A 15,850-nucleotide genomic window follows, 5' to 3' on the forward strand; every position below is an offset into this window, starting at 1 on the left:
CAAGAGTTACATCCAAGCTTCCGGAACGTTCTAGGGGAACACAGCTGCATCCTAGGGGGAAACTGTCCTGTTTCCCGATTCTGACTACGGGTTTCGGACTGCCCAGCGGCCTCGCCCCCGATGGAGACCAGGCCTCAGCGAATGTGGCACAGGGCTCTTTTTTTCAAATTGCGGGGCCTTGACAAAGCACCGCCCCCTCTAGGGACAATGACCCTGGGGAGCCAGGGCGACCCTGAAAACGTCCCAAATGGGCTTTGTGGCCCTAGAAGCCACTCAAGCGCTTAGGATTCACACAGGAACCTTCCATCTGGTTTTCCGCCCACCGCGGGGCTGGTTTCCCTCTGGGATACCACGTGTGAACGTTAAAGCCAGGAAGAGAACATTTCAATGAAAGGGAAAGAAAGATTGTGTTTTGTATTAAAATACTTTATATTAACCATTCGAACTGAATTTTATACAACGGATGCGGACACCGCCCAGATGTCTGTCTCAGAAGGGGGGGTCGGGGAGGCGTCGGGTGGGGGCGCCCCGGCGCCGGCGCGAGCAGGAGACGAAAGGCCGGGAGTCACGGTCCTGTGCTCCGGGCGGAGGGAGAACCGGGTGCCGCCGCTCAACAGGGACGTCACGGCACAGGTGAGCCCCCCCGAGCCCGAGGCCCTCTGACCCGCGAGTCCTTGGCGGAACAGTGGCGGCCACGCGTCACCACGTGAAACGGGGGCCACTGTGCGTGCGTGCGTGCGTGCGTACAGACAGACTCGAGCTTTCTCCTTTTGCACCAGCGCCCCCGCGGCCGTCCCGCCCGCGCCGGTGGCCGGGGCCGGGCGCCTAGGCGGCGGGCATGTCAGCCTTGCTGAGCGCGATGGCCAGCTCCAGGTCCTCCTGCTCCTGCCGCCGCAGCCGCGCCAGCCTCTCCTGCTCCGCCTTCTCGCTCTCCCGCTTGGCCCACGCGAGTTGCTGCTCCTCATTGCCAAACTGCAAAGGAAAATGGAGGTGGGGTTACTCGGCCCGGAAGCTGCGAGCCGCCACTTGGCGGGGGGGGGGCGAGGAGGGCGCCTGCCGCGCGCGCTGTCGGGGTGCAGGAGAATGCAATGCTGGGGTGCGCTGGGGGGGGGGGGCGGGGGCCGCGTGGCGTGCACGTGAAAACCGGCAGAAGCCAAAGAAGCCCGTGTCTCGGTCGGGAGCGGGGAGGGGACACGCACGCCCCCCGGTCCTGACCCAGGGTCACATGCACTGAGAAACAGTCTGACCTGAACTGCCACCTGGGACCTCAGAGAAACTAGTCGCCCTGCCCGCAGGAAACCAAGGCAGGCAACGCGAGGCGTCAGTTTGGGGACACAGAGAGATTTCCTGCAACTCCCCGGGGTCGGGGTCTATGAGGCTTCAACGGGGGTGTGAAGGAGGAGCCTCCGCATGGCCTCCTCTCAGGCGTCTCTGAAAACGGCGGTGGAGCAGAGGTCTGAACTGAGGAGCTCAAACAGCGAACCTACAAGGCCCGGGCCTCGATGACGGGCCGATGACACCAGTGGGTGGAAGACGCCGAGACTGGAGAGTTCTGGCACGTGCACGGGGCTCTGGGCTTCACATGCGCACCGACGACTGTCTTGAAACGCGGCATCTCTACCCCGGCCACGGTCCGGGGAGCTCTGGGCCTGCTAAGCGCCACTCTGTACTTGAACATTTACAGCAGCCAATCGGTCCAGGAGTTCTTGACGTCCTTTTCCAAAAGTTTCAATTCAAAAAAAAATTTTTTTCAGCAGCAGAGGAAACCGTTCTGATACCAAGATGGGTGGTTTCACCTTAGCTTTCTGGCAAGAAAAGCAAAGCTAGATCTCACACGCTCTTCCCGTGGCGTGGGTCGCTGGCTCCCCCCAAGACCCCCGTCACATGCCCCAACGCAGACTTGGGGCCCTTCCCATGTCTCTTCTCTGCACCCGCTCTGCCGGCTCTTCACTAAGTGCTGGACGACACCAAAGAAACAGGCAGGCCGGCCCTTGGAAAGGTGGCCCTCGGGAACAGGCATACAGACAATCCCAATCTGACACGGGCTTCGAGGAGGCCCATACAGACCCCAGGGGGAGCACTGGGGAAGGAAGCACAAAAGACATTCGCGGCTACCTCTCCACACATGTACTGAGCCTGAGTGGCAACTGAGGGGTGAGCTCGTCCGACAGGTGGGGACACGGAGGCCTGGGGACAGCAGGGAGCTCTGGCCCGCAGCACGCTGGACTTTCTCTCTGGGTCTGGGTGGAGGCGGGGCAGGGGCGGTCAGCCACAGCTGCGGAGTTGGGGCTACAGGGCACCTTCGTGAGTGTGGCTTTTGCCGGGGTGGGGGGTTACCAGCCAACCCTGACGTTGCCAGAACAGAGCATGGGGTGGGAGGGGCTAGACTTCCAAGGGCTTGTGCACCAGAGTGGGGGAGGGGCGGTGGAGGAAGCCTGGTCTGGACCACATGTGGCCTGGAGAAGGAGGTGGGACAGGAGAGGCAGCCTCCCTCTGTCTGGCCTTGGGAGTCAGGTGGGGACAAGTGTGGGGTCAGCATGAAAAAGAGCCGTCCCCAGGAAGAAAGGCTAAGTCTGACTTTCTCAAAGAAGCTACCCAGAAAAGCGTTCAGGGGGGTGATGAGTCTCCAGGTAGGACTCCCTGAAATCTGGTCCCCACCCGTTTCCACTGCCCGTCACAGAAAGCCCCCACCCCCGCACTCTGGGGAATTTTCCCATACCTCATCAGGAGAAAAACAAGGAAAAAACAACAAATGCTGGCAGAAATGGCAGCATGGTTGACAGGGACCTTGTCCTCTGTCAGCTCAGAGGCGGGGGTGGGTGGGGGCTGACAGGCAACGGCCAGGGTGATCCAGCCACAGCCTGGAAGCAAGGCCAGGAGGGGTCAAGTATCGGCTGAGGCCACATGGCCACACCATGATTCCCGCCCAGCCCCAGAGTCTTAGGGTGTCACCACAACGCCTCCTGCTCAAGGGGTCTCCATTTTCAAATTAGATGTGCTGACAGGAACATTCCAGATGCCTTCAGAGCGGACTGGGTTGGGGCCAGCTTCAGGATCCTCTATGGAGACTCCAACCAAGCATATGGTTTGTGCGCACTTGAGAAGCAGGCTGGACCATCGTTTCCGAGAGAACACCGGAGGAAGAGGGTTCCTTGTGGCTCCCTCTGGGCCTCATGTCAGCAGAAAATTCTCTCCGGGTCCCAGTGGACCCCGGTCCTCTGACCTGCCCGCGTCGTGAAGGCCAGAACCTGGAGCACCTGCGGATGCGGCCGCCACTCCATCAACGGCAGCTGACTCCCGCTTCACCCCTGCGCCGTCCTGGAGCAGAGACAGTGGGGCACAGGTTGCTGCCCTCCCTCGACATCTCGAGGCGGACACTTAGCAGTTTTACTTCAGCAGCCTCTCGGCAGAAATCCGGGGTCCAGACGGCTCCGCACACAAGGCACCCAGGACCGTTCCTCCCCGGGGCCCGAGGCGTGTGACAGAGCCTGTACCGTGCCATGCGCGGGACGCCTGCAGCCACCTCCCGCTGGCTCACTGCTGCCACCGTGAGAATCGCATCCAACTCGGTTGAGGGTGCACGGCGCACCGATCTGATAGCTGCTCTGCACTTCTGGAAAAAAGAGCCATTTTGCTAACCTATAAATGCTACTTCCTAATAAACACATTTGCCTGAGACAGAAAGTCTTGTTTTGAAAGAAATCTTGGAGACGTTTCCCATGAACAGCTCCAAGGACAAGTAACCCATTGATGGAAACTCGGGGCTCATAAATTAGAGGCTTCCAGAGTGGCAGAGCCAGGGCGCCAACGGGGGACGGCACGCGCAGTGACATCGGCGTAACTGAGCTCCAGTGCGGACCCAGAGGCTTCTGTGCGGGGAACAGGGCATCTCGGTGCCACTCTTAGAACATCCGAGCTGAAAGAGTCACGGTGCCAGTGACTGGGCAGGAAGAGACCTGTCAGCGTTTACTTGGGGAAGCTGAAATACACAAACCAGAGGAACTGACTCTGGCCCTGTTTTGAGTTGGCCCAGATCTTCAAGGTCCAGGGAACCAGAAACCAGTGGCCAATGGGCTGCATCCCTGGATGCCATGAAAACGCAAAGACATCCTGAGTGCCCCAAGGTGGGACAGGTTGACCATCTTGGGACTATAGTAGGACCGAAGGGGACAAACCAAACCAGTCAGGTGTCCTGCCTGCCTCTCCCCACACTCCATCCCAGCAGAGTGGCCAAATCCCACTGTCGGGTCATTTCCTCTGGAAAAACTGGGGCATCTGAAGCGGGAAAGGCGATTTCAAACAAAGAACAGCAGGGCTGCAAACTGGGTGGAACCTGATCCCCCACCTGGAAACGAGAATGATCAAATACCAGGGATGTTTCTGGAATGACCAAAAATGTTGGGCCAAATGACAGCTTGAAACCTCAGATTTTTTTTTTTTTTAATATTTTCCCCAAACCAGCCATCAGGTGGGGGGTGGGGGTCACAGAACCAGAACCATGCATTTCAGAAAGAGAACAGTCGTTTCTCCCAATTGCCAATCACATCTACTTACCCCTCTTCCCTACCCAAAACAGAGTACCCGAATCATGCGTGAACAGCTCTATTTTTCTCATCAGCGTTTAACATTTTTTTTTTCCCCACCAAAATACAAATGTGGTACTATTCAAGAAACTGTAGATAAAGCGGGTTTTGTTTTGGGCTTTTATTAATAATGTTGCCATTTGTATACATCCACAGTGTGCACTGGCTGTCAACAAAATTCAGCTAAGGGCAGTCGTAAAATATTTATAGGTCGCCAAGAGCCGAGAACGTGTCGGCATCTCGGGCGATTTCGGTAACGCCACAGGATGGCTAGCTGTGCACGAGGTGGATCTGAAGCGAATCAGGCACTCACTGGGCACCGACAGGGCACAGCCTGTGTTAGGACAGAGAGTCTGGGACCAGGAGGTCTATTAGGTCATGCGTCTCCACCCCTAGCCAGGAAACAAAAGTACTTTGCAAATTCGAATGAAGAAAACCTTTTCAAAAACAAACAGTGCGCGACAGACAGACCGTGAAACCAGTTCTGGGAAGACAACATCTGAAGCTCTCGGAGAACAAGATTCTCGGTACCCAGGAAGGTACCGAAAACAGCCTGGAGGGACAGCGTTTTACAACCTGGAATCTTTTCTTGCGCTCCGCTCCGAGAAACAAAGCCAGGCTTTCAGAAATCCCAGGATTAGCTTCTGAAAAGGCACTTAGCTTTGCTAACTGGCTCCGGGAGGGTTTTGGTTTTGGTTTAGTTTTGGCAAAGGGAAAGGGCGTCAGGGCAGTTGTTCTGGGCTGGACTTCTCTGTGCCTTGCAGCTGGTAACTTAAATAAGCGCGGAGAAATCAAACGGCTCTTCCTTTGCGGGTCCTGCCTGGGTCCATCCGTCCTCACGAGGACGGGGCGGGCTCCAAATGCACTGGGGCGGGCCCATCACAACTCTGGCAACGGAGACCCTTCTGGGGGCAGCGACACCCTAACGAAACCTCTGGCGTCTTGTTTTCAGACTTCGGAAGCGTGCGACACCTCAGCTGCCAAGAGTCCCTGAACACAACAGCCTCTGGGCAACAGAAATAACACAGAGTCTAACGAGGAAGGACAGAAACGGGCCTGTTTGGCCACCCCGCTGGAAGAAAGCATGCCCTTATCACAGAGTATCCAAACTGTAGCTCTTTTTTTTGTTTTATTGAGAAACTGTTTTTCTTACAGAGAGCAGTAGTACAGAATAAATAACACAAGTGAGAGCACTGAGGTACCGGGGGACATAAGCCAAGTTTGCCTTTGGAAAGAGACAAAAAAACAACCCCAAAGAAGCTGCCAGCGGAGGGTTGGGGGTGGGGGGTGGCGCAGAGGAAGCTCAACTTACAGAGGTGAAGTCTGCAAAGCCCAAGGAAGAGGCTTTAGAAGGTTTAGCTGAAGAGGAGGGAGCAAATGGATCTTTTCCACTAAACGGGTCCCCAAACCCCTTTTTATTTTGGAACGGGTCACTGCTGTCAGCCCCGAGTGGCTGGAATGGATCGGGGGGCTCGGGAAAGTCTGCAGAACCAAGCTGGCTTACAGGTGTACTTTTACCTGGAAAGTTTAGGAGAAAAAAGAAAAAAAAAAAAGGGGGGGAGAAAAAAAAAAGAAATACAAGTTACTGACCACGGACAGAACAGAGTCCTGACCGAGGAGGCCGGCACGCGCTCACGGAGACACCCTCTCCCTCTTTGGAAAGGGCTGGAATGCCGCTCAGTGGTGGGACAGATCCCGGGGAATCCTGGGTGGATCTCGCTTTATGCTCACCTTATCCCAGAGGCTTAACGGGTTTGCGGGCAAATACAAGAAAACCACTTCAGACAACCCCCTCCCTTCCCCGCCCCACACAGCTAAAATTTACTGTCTTTAACAAGCGAACTCGCAGGCATGTTTCAAAGTGACTCATTTTAGTGTGGCAACACATTTACTTATCACACGGAAAGTCATGGCTGAGCAGAAAAATACACTGTAAAACTTCTAACAAAAAAAGGGGGGGGGTATTTGCAATTAAAAGGGGGAATTGGTTTCACAACATGGTACAGAGTTAGCATTAGTTGTGAGGCTCACCAGACAAACCCCCTCTGCTATCCTGAGATTTAGATTTGCTTTCAGCTCCCACTTCTGCCCTTTGGTGCTGGTGGCTCCAACGGGCAGGATTTGGGCCTTTCTGGGTTCTTGCTGCGAGGGTGGCTCTAGGATGCCTGGGTCCTGGCAAGGCAGATCACTACGGGATGAGTGTGGGATACACATGCTTAGAGTTAGAGACAACTGAGGCCCTGAGATCACGCTAGGGGCTGTGGCTTGAGGGCAGGCAGCTTCTCCTAACAAGTCCTGCCAGCGTGCTAGAATATTCCACTAGGAACCAGGGGCCTCCCCAGGCCTGCCTAGCAACACTTGATGAGCCTCCAGGATCTGCCCGTTTTGTAGGCCGGGTCCCTGCCTGACGCCACTCCTTTGCCCGATGGCAGGCCAGGGGGGTCGGGGCGCCCAGAGTGAGGTGTTTAATTCAGTCCAAGCAGGTCTGCGTCCAAGCCCCAGGCTACAGACTAGAGGGCACTTAACATAATTCCAATTTGTCCATCCAGCTGTTTACGTTTACTCTTGCAATTTCAAAACTAATGTGCACAGAGAACCTAAAAGCCAAGGGCCACATCGCACATATGACCTTGGACATCTAGCTGCACATCCAGAAAATGCCTCCAGCCCCGAGTGGCATCTCAGGTGCCCCCATGCAGCACCTGAGCCTGGGACACCCGCCTTCCTCACCCAGCCAGCCTCTGCCGCATCACCTGCCAGCTACAGAGACCGCCCACCCGCCCATCTTCAGGCCCAGCTCTCAAAACTATCCTCTCCATGCTGCTGCTCGGGCTACATTTTGAAAGGCCCTGAGGTGTCCCTAAGAGCTCTGCGGCCACGGCCTGCCTCTGCTTCCTTCAGTGTCAAGACCTCACCAAGGACAAGCACCTCAGCCCCAGCCGGCCAGTTTCCTACGTGTGAAGCAGGAATAGAGGCGGAGCTCAGATGAGACGGCTGAGGCGTGGTGCCCCTGGGAGCAGTGGGGTCTGGCCCCCCACCCCCGAGGCCACCCTGGCATCCTGCACCGCAGTGGGTTCTGCCCTTCTCGGTCACACCGCCCGCCCCAGGCAGTACCAGTAGGACTCAGGCGGACCAAGAAGCGGGGAGGGGGCAGGCTGGCGCATCAGCCCACCTCTCCCAGTGGCCTCAAATCAATTCATAGGCAGACGCAGGGCCCGACGGTGGGCGGGCCCTATGAGCTAGAAGAAGGAGCCCCCACAGAGAGCCTTTGCCAAAGCCCCGGGTGTGCCGCTGGCATGGGTTACGGGACCGGACGGGTCACTCCCCAGAAGGGTAGTGCAGAGTCCGTGCAGCAGGAATTAGGACCTCCCTCTCCCATAGCAAGTGACTTGCCAGAGAGAAGGCCTGGGGGTTCCCCCCCCCCCCACATTCTATACTGGCTGCGACTCTACCACTGGGGGCTCCTCCCCCGTCCAAGACAGAGCCCAGATCTTCAAGCTGTCCCTCCGGCACCAAGTGCTGCTGCGGGTGCCATCCCCCCTGACATCAGCTCTCCCTAACCCTAACCCTCCTCCTGGACCTCTGCGCCACAGGGCTGCAGGGAGCAGGGTGTTCTGGGTGCTTGCCACAGCTCCCTGGCTTGTCCTGCTGGCCTCGAAGAACCGCCCCCCCCCACCCCCCCAACATGGCTGCCGTGCATGGCCGGCCTGCTCCCTGCTCTGAGGGATGAGCCAACGGGTGAGTCAAGGCCTCCCTGGTCCCCAGACTAGGGGGAGAGAGCTGTCAGGTGAGGCCGGCCCAGCAGCTTGCAAACTCCAGGCTGTCCACCTGAGAACAGTGGGGGGCAGACATACTCCAGGGGCACCCCAAGCAGGAGGAAGGGTGGGCATGCCCACACCACCCGGAGATGCCCTATTTCTCTTTGCAGCTACCGCCCGGGCAAGCAGCTCTCCTCTCTCCTGGGTCCCTGGGAACCGCTCACCTCACTGGTCGCTCCCCCTCCCAGCTTCCTGCCCCATAGGCCATCCTCATCCAGCAAAACGGCTTTTGGCTTTTTAACATCGAGCTGATCCCCACCCTGCTGAGATCTCCCGAAGGCTCCCTGCTGCTCTAGGAATACCCACCAGCCCCGCCCAGCTGAGTCCTTTGTGCCTGCTGTCCCCAGGCCTGGGAAACCCTTCCTCTTGCAGAGCCAGAGGCTGCCCCTCCCCACTTCTGGCCGAGATGCCTCCCCATCTACTGTTCTGCGGCCCGTTACCTTCTGTCATTACGTCACGTGTGTATTTTTGCTCTCTCTCAACACAACATAAGCTCCCTGGGGCTAGGGCCCCGCTGTCCGCTGCTGTGTCCTGATGCTATTGTAGGGCCTGATGCTTTACACCCTCGCTGAATGGAGCTTTCGACTGTACAGGTCCCGCTGTACCCCCAGCCCCACCCCAGGCCTATGCTTCTCCCATCGCGCGGTGACTCCCGAAGGCCCTGCAACCCATGCCAAAGTCTCCCCAACCGCATTGCCTGCCACCCCTCCAGGGCTCGAGTGGCACCTCCTTTCCTGGGAACCCCCCCAATGCGGGGTTTTTTTCTGGCTGGTCCCTCTGCCCAGGATGCACTCCCGACTCAGTTGCTACTGTCCTCTCGGGGGAACTCCTGTGCCCTGTGCTCAACTCTTCCAGCCCAGCCCTGGGGCAGGCCAGACCTACCCCTGGGAGACGGGGGGTAGCACAGCAGCCACCCCTCGACCCTGTCCTCAGCCTTAGTCTCCTACTCCATGAAAAGGGGTTGTTACGGGCCGAACTGCAGCCCCCACAAGTTCGTTATGTTGTGCCCACCCCCAGTGCCTAAGAACGTGACTGTATTTGGAGACGGGGTCTTGGAAGAGGTGATTACACTAAAATGAGGTCCTGTGGGGGGGGCCCCTGTCCCATACGGGTGACTTTATAAGAAAAGGGGATTAGGACACACACGTCCACAGAGAGAAGATGATGTGACGTGAAGACACGAGGAGAGGATCACCAGCTACCAGCCAAGGAGAGAGGCCTCAGAAGGAACCAGCCAAGCCTTTCGGCACCTTGACCTTGGACCCCCAGCCCCCAGGGCCGTGGGACGGTGGTACATTTCCGTTAGGCCGCCCAGCCTGTGGTCCTGCTACGGCAGCCCGAACACACTCACGTGGGGGTCGTGAGGGGCCCACCCCGTGTGGCTGCCAGAGCAGTGACCAAGAGGAGGGATCCACCCACGACAGGGCTGCCTGCTTCTGTAAACCAAGCTTTTCAGGTATGCCAGTGCCAACACGCTGTGCCGACTCGATCCTGTGTCCTCTGTGGCTGCTAGAATAACGTGAGGCCTGCGGGGGATGAACACTGACTCTCTGGCCTTTCACGGGGAAAAGCGCACCCGCCCCTGATGTGGAGCAGGCACGGAGCTCGGACAGCAAGCAGGCGGTAAGCACTCACTTCTTCCTGCCATGTGATCAGGCCCTTCTGGGAGACTGGAGCCCCCCGGGGCCCCCACAAGAAAACCGAGGACCCTTGGCTGCAGCTCTCTGCTCTGATGCAGCCACTCAGAAGCCCTGTGTGCAGCACGGTGGCACCTGCAGCCTCCGGACAAGGGCACCTTCGCCTTGGACCGCTTCACAGGCACCCGCCCATCCCCCCTCCTCAAGCTCTCCTTTCCCAGCGTGGAGCACAAGCCAGGGGCCGCCCCCTAGAGAAGACGCACAGCCCCAGAAGATCCCCCTGTGGAGTGTACCAGGAGGCAGACTCCACCTCGCCTTCCAAAGCCCATGCAGCAGCAGCAGCCGAGGCCTGAGCGTGGGGAGACACACGTGCTCCTGAGTGAAGCCCGCTCCGGGGGCTCCTGGACACCAGGAAGACTGGCCCTCATCTACACACTGACCCAGTATATGCAAGGACCCCTAAGGCCACAGGCAGGGGTGCCCTGGGGGACAGCATCCTGAGGGTTGGGGACACAGGCTCAGGTTGCATGAGGACGGGATGCTAACCCAGTATGCACGGTCCTCGTGGCATGGCCACTCCCAGCCTCTTTCCTATTGCCACTTCCACTGTCCTAACCACCTGTACCGTCCATCCTGCCCAGCCAGTCTCTCTCGCCTCACCCTTCCCCGGCAGACCCCTCCCTCAGGGCTCACTCCTCCCCTGTGGGGTCTCCAACTGCCTTGTCCCCCTCCCATGGCACCGATCCTTCCTGGTGTAGCCCCCAGCACACGAGGGTCAGTTCCTCCTAGGTGGGGCTCGGCAACTGCTGGTACAAGTAAATACCGCTCCCTGGCCCTGGTGGGGGTCCTCGTGGGCCCGGGGCTGCCATACAAGAGCCACAGGACTGTCCTGAGGGACCTGAGGCCCTTTCGGGGAGCCCCTCTGGTGAGCTAGAAAAGAGTTCTGGCTTCCGTCCTCTGCAAGAGAGACCAATGTTCACTGGTGCCCTCTTGGGCTGATTTTTTTCAAGTCAAAAACTAAAATGACAATGGACCAAAGAAGAAGATTCTAATACAGGAAAAAGTACAGAGTTGCTGGGGACAGGTTGGAAATACCAGGGCACGGCACAGCCAAGTGGCCAGCTGCTTGACTTCCTGGAGCATTTCTTGCAGGGTCTGCTCCCAAGGGCAGACAGCGGAGTGGGGATAAAGGGGTCAGCCGACCCCAGCCCGGCCCCAAGTGCGAGGAGCACAACGGTCCGAATGTTCAAAGGCAGCGCCTACTCTGTGCTCTTTCCTTCTTTTAAATTGGGAACATCTCCCCACCCTGGTTCGGGTTTGTTGTGGTTTTTAAATTGCTTTTGGGGGTGGTGGTTCAGAATCCAGCCCACTAGGATTTCAAGCTGAGGTTTCTGACAAGCAAAGAGGTGATCGGGGAGATGAAAAGTGTCGTTCACATCAAAACTTCTGGGGCCTGGTCTTGCTCCGTTGCTGAAACCGTTGTTATTTAGAAATCATGACTGCGTTAATATGAAACCAGGGCACATCAACTGCTCTTGATTTCAGAGGGGAAAAAAAAAAAAAGAAACAAAACGGTTTTTTCTCGGTTGTCTGTTTTTGTGCTTGGGTGCAGAGGCTGAATTATTGGACCTGACACGTGCAAACTCGGTGGCGACTCTGGCTTGGCCTGACACCGTGCCGGCGACCAGAGGCTTTCTGCAAAGAAACGCACACCGTGACTGCCCTCGGTCCAAACTTCCTACTCTGCACCCCCATTTATTTTTAGCAGCTGCACTTTTCAAACATTCTGGGTGTAGTTCCTGCTTTTACATAACCACTTCTGCTAACGCCTTAATCGTTTTTCCGATTTTCTGAGGTGTAGTTTATCTCGAACGTGACAAAGTCATTCTAAGCTGCCTCCGTGCCCCTGAGCCAACTCACTGCCCGTTTTCTGCCTTTTCCACGACTCCAGGTGCCACAAGGAAGGAAAGATGCTGACTAGAACACGGTGCAGAGGAGGCAACGGCAATCATTTTTTAGAAAGGGCTGGAAAAGAAACTAACCAGGGTGACTCCCGACACATGCCGTTTGGGAGGCGTGGGGTCACCACTCCTAGAGGGCTGCGCGGGGCGCCGCCTGACCCCTTGGCGGAGGGAAGGTGGTGAGCGAGGACGCACCAAGCGACGACCCCCCGGGGGCTGGGAGCTGCGGGCATGTTGCCCACGGTGACTCTCCAATCCTCAGAGGAGTCCTCATTAACAGAGGAGTGCAAGATTGAAGAAAAGGCAAAGTAGGGCTTATTTCAAACCGCAACAGTTTCAACAGCTACCCAAGCGGTGCACCGAAACCGCACACAGGACTGCCTTCGGCAAAAACAATACGAGCCTGATGGTTTACCACAGTGTGTGCTGTTAAAAAAAAAAAAAAAAAAAACAACCAGTGGCCGGCTCCACCCTGGTAGAAATTTCTTTAATTCTATTTAACTTTTCAAGGCCGTGTGTGCCCCCCCCTTGCCCCCCGAACCCTGGGCACCCGGGATCGGGGAAGCGGCCGGGCCCCGGGCAGGCGCCCCTGAGTCTCTGACATCAGGACTGCCCCCTTGTCACACCTTTCCCAACGTGCTTTTCAGGAAACCGCTGCCCGGGAAGGGTCCGCAAGAGCCCAGCCCGCCAATGGGAAAAATGACGGGCTACAAACAGAAAACCGGGAACGCTCAAAACTCTCGATGGGAGGTAGATTCCCTTATTTGAAAGTCTTTACTTAGGAGGAGAGGAAGAGGTTTTGGGTGATTGAGGGTCTCGATGAACCTGAAGGGTAAAAATATCAAAAATGCACCGAAGTGTGAGTGCATTTTTCATCCCAACTGGACATTTGCTGGCCTCTATTTGTAAGATTCAAGGCCGCAGCTGGAAAATGCAACTACGTTTCTGGAGCTGAGAGACAAATACAAAAACAAGAAAACACAACAACAACAACAACAACAAAAAAAGAAAGAAAGAAAGAAAGAAAAGAAAAGAAAGAAAAAAACAAAGGTTTGTGGTCAGGACAGCTGCCCCACCTTAGCTATTACCCTACACAACACAGGACGTTCACACAACTGCCATTTATGCCAACACGGGACACGTCCACACGGCTGCCCCTCACCCTATACAACAGGGGACCCTCGGGCGACTGCCCCTCCCCCTCCACGGCACGGGCACCCACCCAATTGCCACGCTTCTGACTGTCACATCACAAGGGAGGACTGTGGCTGGGGAGGGGGCACTCTTAGCTTCTCCCTTCCCGCCCCCCCCGCCCCCCCCTCAGCAAAACAGCTTCACCGGGGGCAGTGGGGAGAAAGAGAGAAAAAAAGCAGCCCGTGCAGAGCACAAGGCTTCAAATTCATAATCCCTCGGGAACCTTTGACTGAAAGAGACTGCTTTTCAACCAACACACTTCAGCCTTTTCCTCCGGCCCCCACCTATCTGGAGGGACCTGGGGGAGGCGAGGGAGGGAAGAAACCCATTTCTCCAACCGCGGCGCTCGGGACCAACTAACGGCTTGCAAGCGAGGAGCCCTGCAGATGCCAGCCGTGCTCGCTCTCACTGATGCACATGTGAGAGAAGGCAAACCCGGCAGATCAAAGCCGTGCCAAGTAGCACAGCCCCGGCAGATAAAATCTGAGGTCCCCACCATCACAGCGTTGAGATTTTCCACTAAAAATATTTACTGAATTTTAAGAAAAATCTGCCTAATGCATTGAGGGGAACAGGATGAGGTTTGGTACTGAATTGTTGAGAAAAGCTGAACAAATATTTACTATTATCCACCAGGCATCTCCACAACTGATATGTTTTTCAGCCTCTACGGTGTCTGGGGTGGTCAAAGGTCATGGAATTGAGCTGGGTGACGAGCCCCGTGGACGTGGGGTCAACCCGCCATCAGAAGAGAGAGGAGAAAAGGGGGAAGGAAAGTGGCCACACTCTTTGGATCCTCAAGACACACGTATCACTGAGAGAGAGGATTTTCAAGAAGTTTCAACAAAAGGCTCCCGACAGGGGCTACTTTAGTTCTGTGCCAAAACAGGGAGAGGAGTTCGCGACTTACAAGTCAATTTACCAATCTGTCAAATTACAGATTAGTCTTTACAACAAAAACAATACGGACTGCAGGTCTCATAGTTCTGCTTTTGCAAAAATCACATTTGTTCTTTGAATTTCGCCTTCGACACACTCTGCTGGAACAGCCCCGTGCGCCGACCTGCGCCAACCTCTCCCAGGGGCTCAGGGCGCCCTGGCAGGGGATGGGGAGACGCTTGTGGCTACGCAGCAGCCAGACAGGGGGGAGCCCTGGGTCTGTGCCACAGGGCCGAGGTGGCCCAGATCTCTGTTCGTCCCTACAGAGGAGCTCCAAAGCTGCCAAATCGCTACCTCGGCACGGGCAGAAAGGCGTCGTGCCCACATTTAACAAAATCACAAGTGTCATAGGCGGGTCTGAAAGACGGTTAGAAAGCGTGCGTGCACTGGAGGTGCACAGCCCCCGGGAGCTCCCTCCTACTGTGGGGGCAGCTTGGAAGGAGTGAGTCCAGTCTTAGCAGAACAGGGGACCCCCCCACTCTTGCTGTCTGTATGGCCAGACTCCCCCCTGCCCCACACGCACATGCTGTTTTTCAGCTGACAAAGGCAAAGGCAAAGGAATGACTCGGTACTTTGAATCGAGAAATGAGGGGATGTGGGACCGTGGAGAAGCAGGGGCCACACCGGGCACACCTTCCTAGGCTCCTTCACGTCGCTCTAAGTGGAACCAAGGGGTTGGGGGAAGCCTGGCAGCAGGCACATGAAGCCCTCAAGATGGCTGGGAAGGGGGCGGGGGACCAGGGACGGGGCAGTGGCTCCTATCCATTCACACCCACGGTCGGTGGCAGGACGGGCAGGGGGTCCAGGCTCCCTAAGCCCACACCCCACCCTGAGGCCCCACAGCCCCCCAGGAACTCGGATTCCTCTGCTCCGGGACCCCACGCCACTGAGCTACAGATGACAACTGTGTCACTCAACTCCCACTCAATCTTTCCTCCGGGGTGCAGGAGGGTGGGCGTGTGCTAAGATAGGCAAATGCTTCTATTTTCAAACTCAGCCGACTTTGCAGAGCAGAAATGCACCCCAGAGAACACTCCATCTCCAGGCATTTCTCAAGGACGAGGCTGAGAGGAAAAGGGCGTTTCTCTGTCTGCGGGGAGCAGGGTCTGCTGGCGAGCGCGTGCTGCCAGGGCGTCACCCCCAGCCCTGACACAGATGCTCGTCCCCTCCCCGCCACCCCCCCCCCCCAGCTGGCGGGGACGGCGAGCGGGAAAGGAGGGCTCCACCAGGCTGGGCGCCCGCGGCTCCGCTGCAGCACCCCGACCCAGGCTGGCCGGCAAGTGCCAGAATTTTCCAGGCTTCTTGAGATGGCGGCGAACCGCTCTTGTCCCATTCTAGAACTTCGCTTGTACCCACCGAATTATCTCTTTGAAATCATCGTGGGAACGGAATTAAAGTAGTTAGGTTCAAGGTTGAGGTGCTAACCGCACGGCTCAACTGGAGAAGCCATTTTAAAAGTGGATCTTGAGCGACAAACAAGAGGTCCGGGACCCACACGGGCAAAGGACGGCCACCCCGGTTTCAGCCTCAGCCTGGCCTGTCAGAGCAGGTGGAGAGCTGAGCGTGCACACGGGCTGGTGCCGTGGAGGAACTCGGGGCTTCCTCCACGACTGAGTCCCGCGGGCGGCTCACCCGGGACGGGCAGGGTGACCGCCCAGTGAGCGGGCTGGCCTGTGGGTGGGCGGCAGCCAGAACCGGCCAAAGCAAGAAGCCGCAGT

At 57.0% G+C, this 15,850-nt stretch overlaps 1 protein-coding gene across 5 annotated transcripts in view; it reads right to left on the minus strand.

Annotated features, from left to right (window-relative positions):
* Window positions 1-411: 411 nt before the first annotated feature.
* Window positions 412-15,850, minus strand: part of EPS15L1 (epidermal growth factor receptor pathway substrate 15 like 1) — a 97,733-nt gene continuing 82,294 nt past the window's right edge. For 2 of the 5 annotated variants that reach the window (XM_049640125.1, XM_049640124.1), the window contains 2 exons: window positions 5,896-6,101; window positions 412-972 (listed from right to left, as the gene is read on the minus strand). In XM_049640125.1, coding sequence (XP_049496082.1) covers window positions 826-972; window positions 5,896-6,101 — 353 coding nt within the window. In that variant the 3' untranslated portion in view covers window positions 412-825. Of the gene's footprint in view, window positions 973-5,895; window positions 6,102-15,850 lie in introns of those variants that run through there. The other 3 variants (XM_049640126.1, XM_049640127.1, XM_049640128.1) reach the window with 3 other exon arrangements.

This window comes from Panthera uncia, chromosome A2 (genome assembly GCF_023721935.1).
Source record: "Panthera uncia isolate 11264 chromosome A2, Puncia_PCG_1.0, whole genome shotgun sequence".
NCBI classification, from domain to species: domain Eukaryota; kingdom Metazoa; phylum Chordata; class Mammalia; order Carnivora; family Felidae; genus Panthera; species Panthera uncia.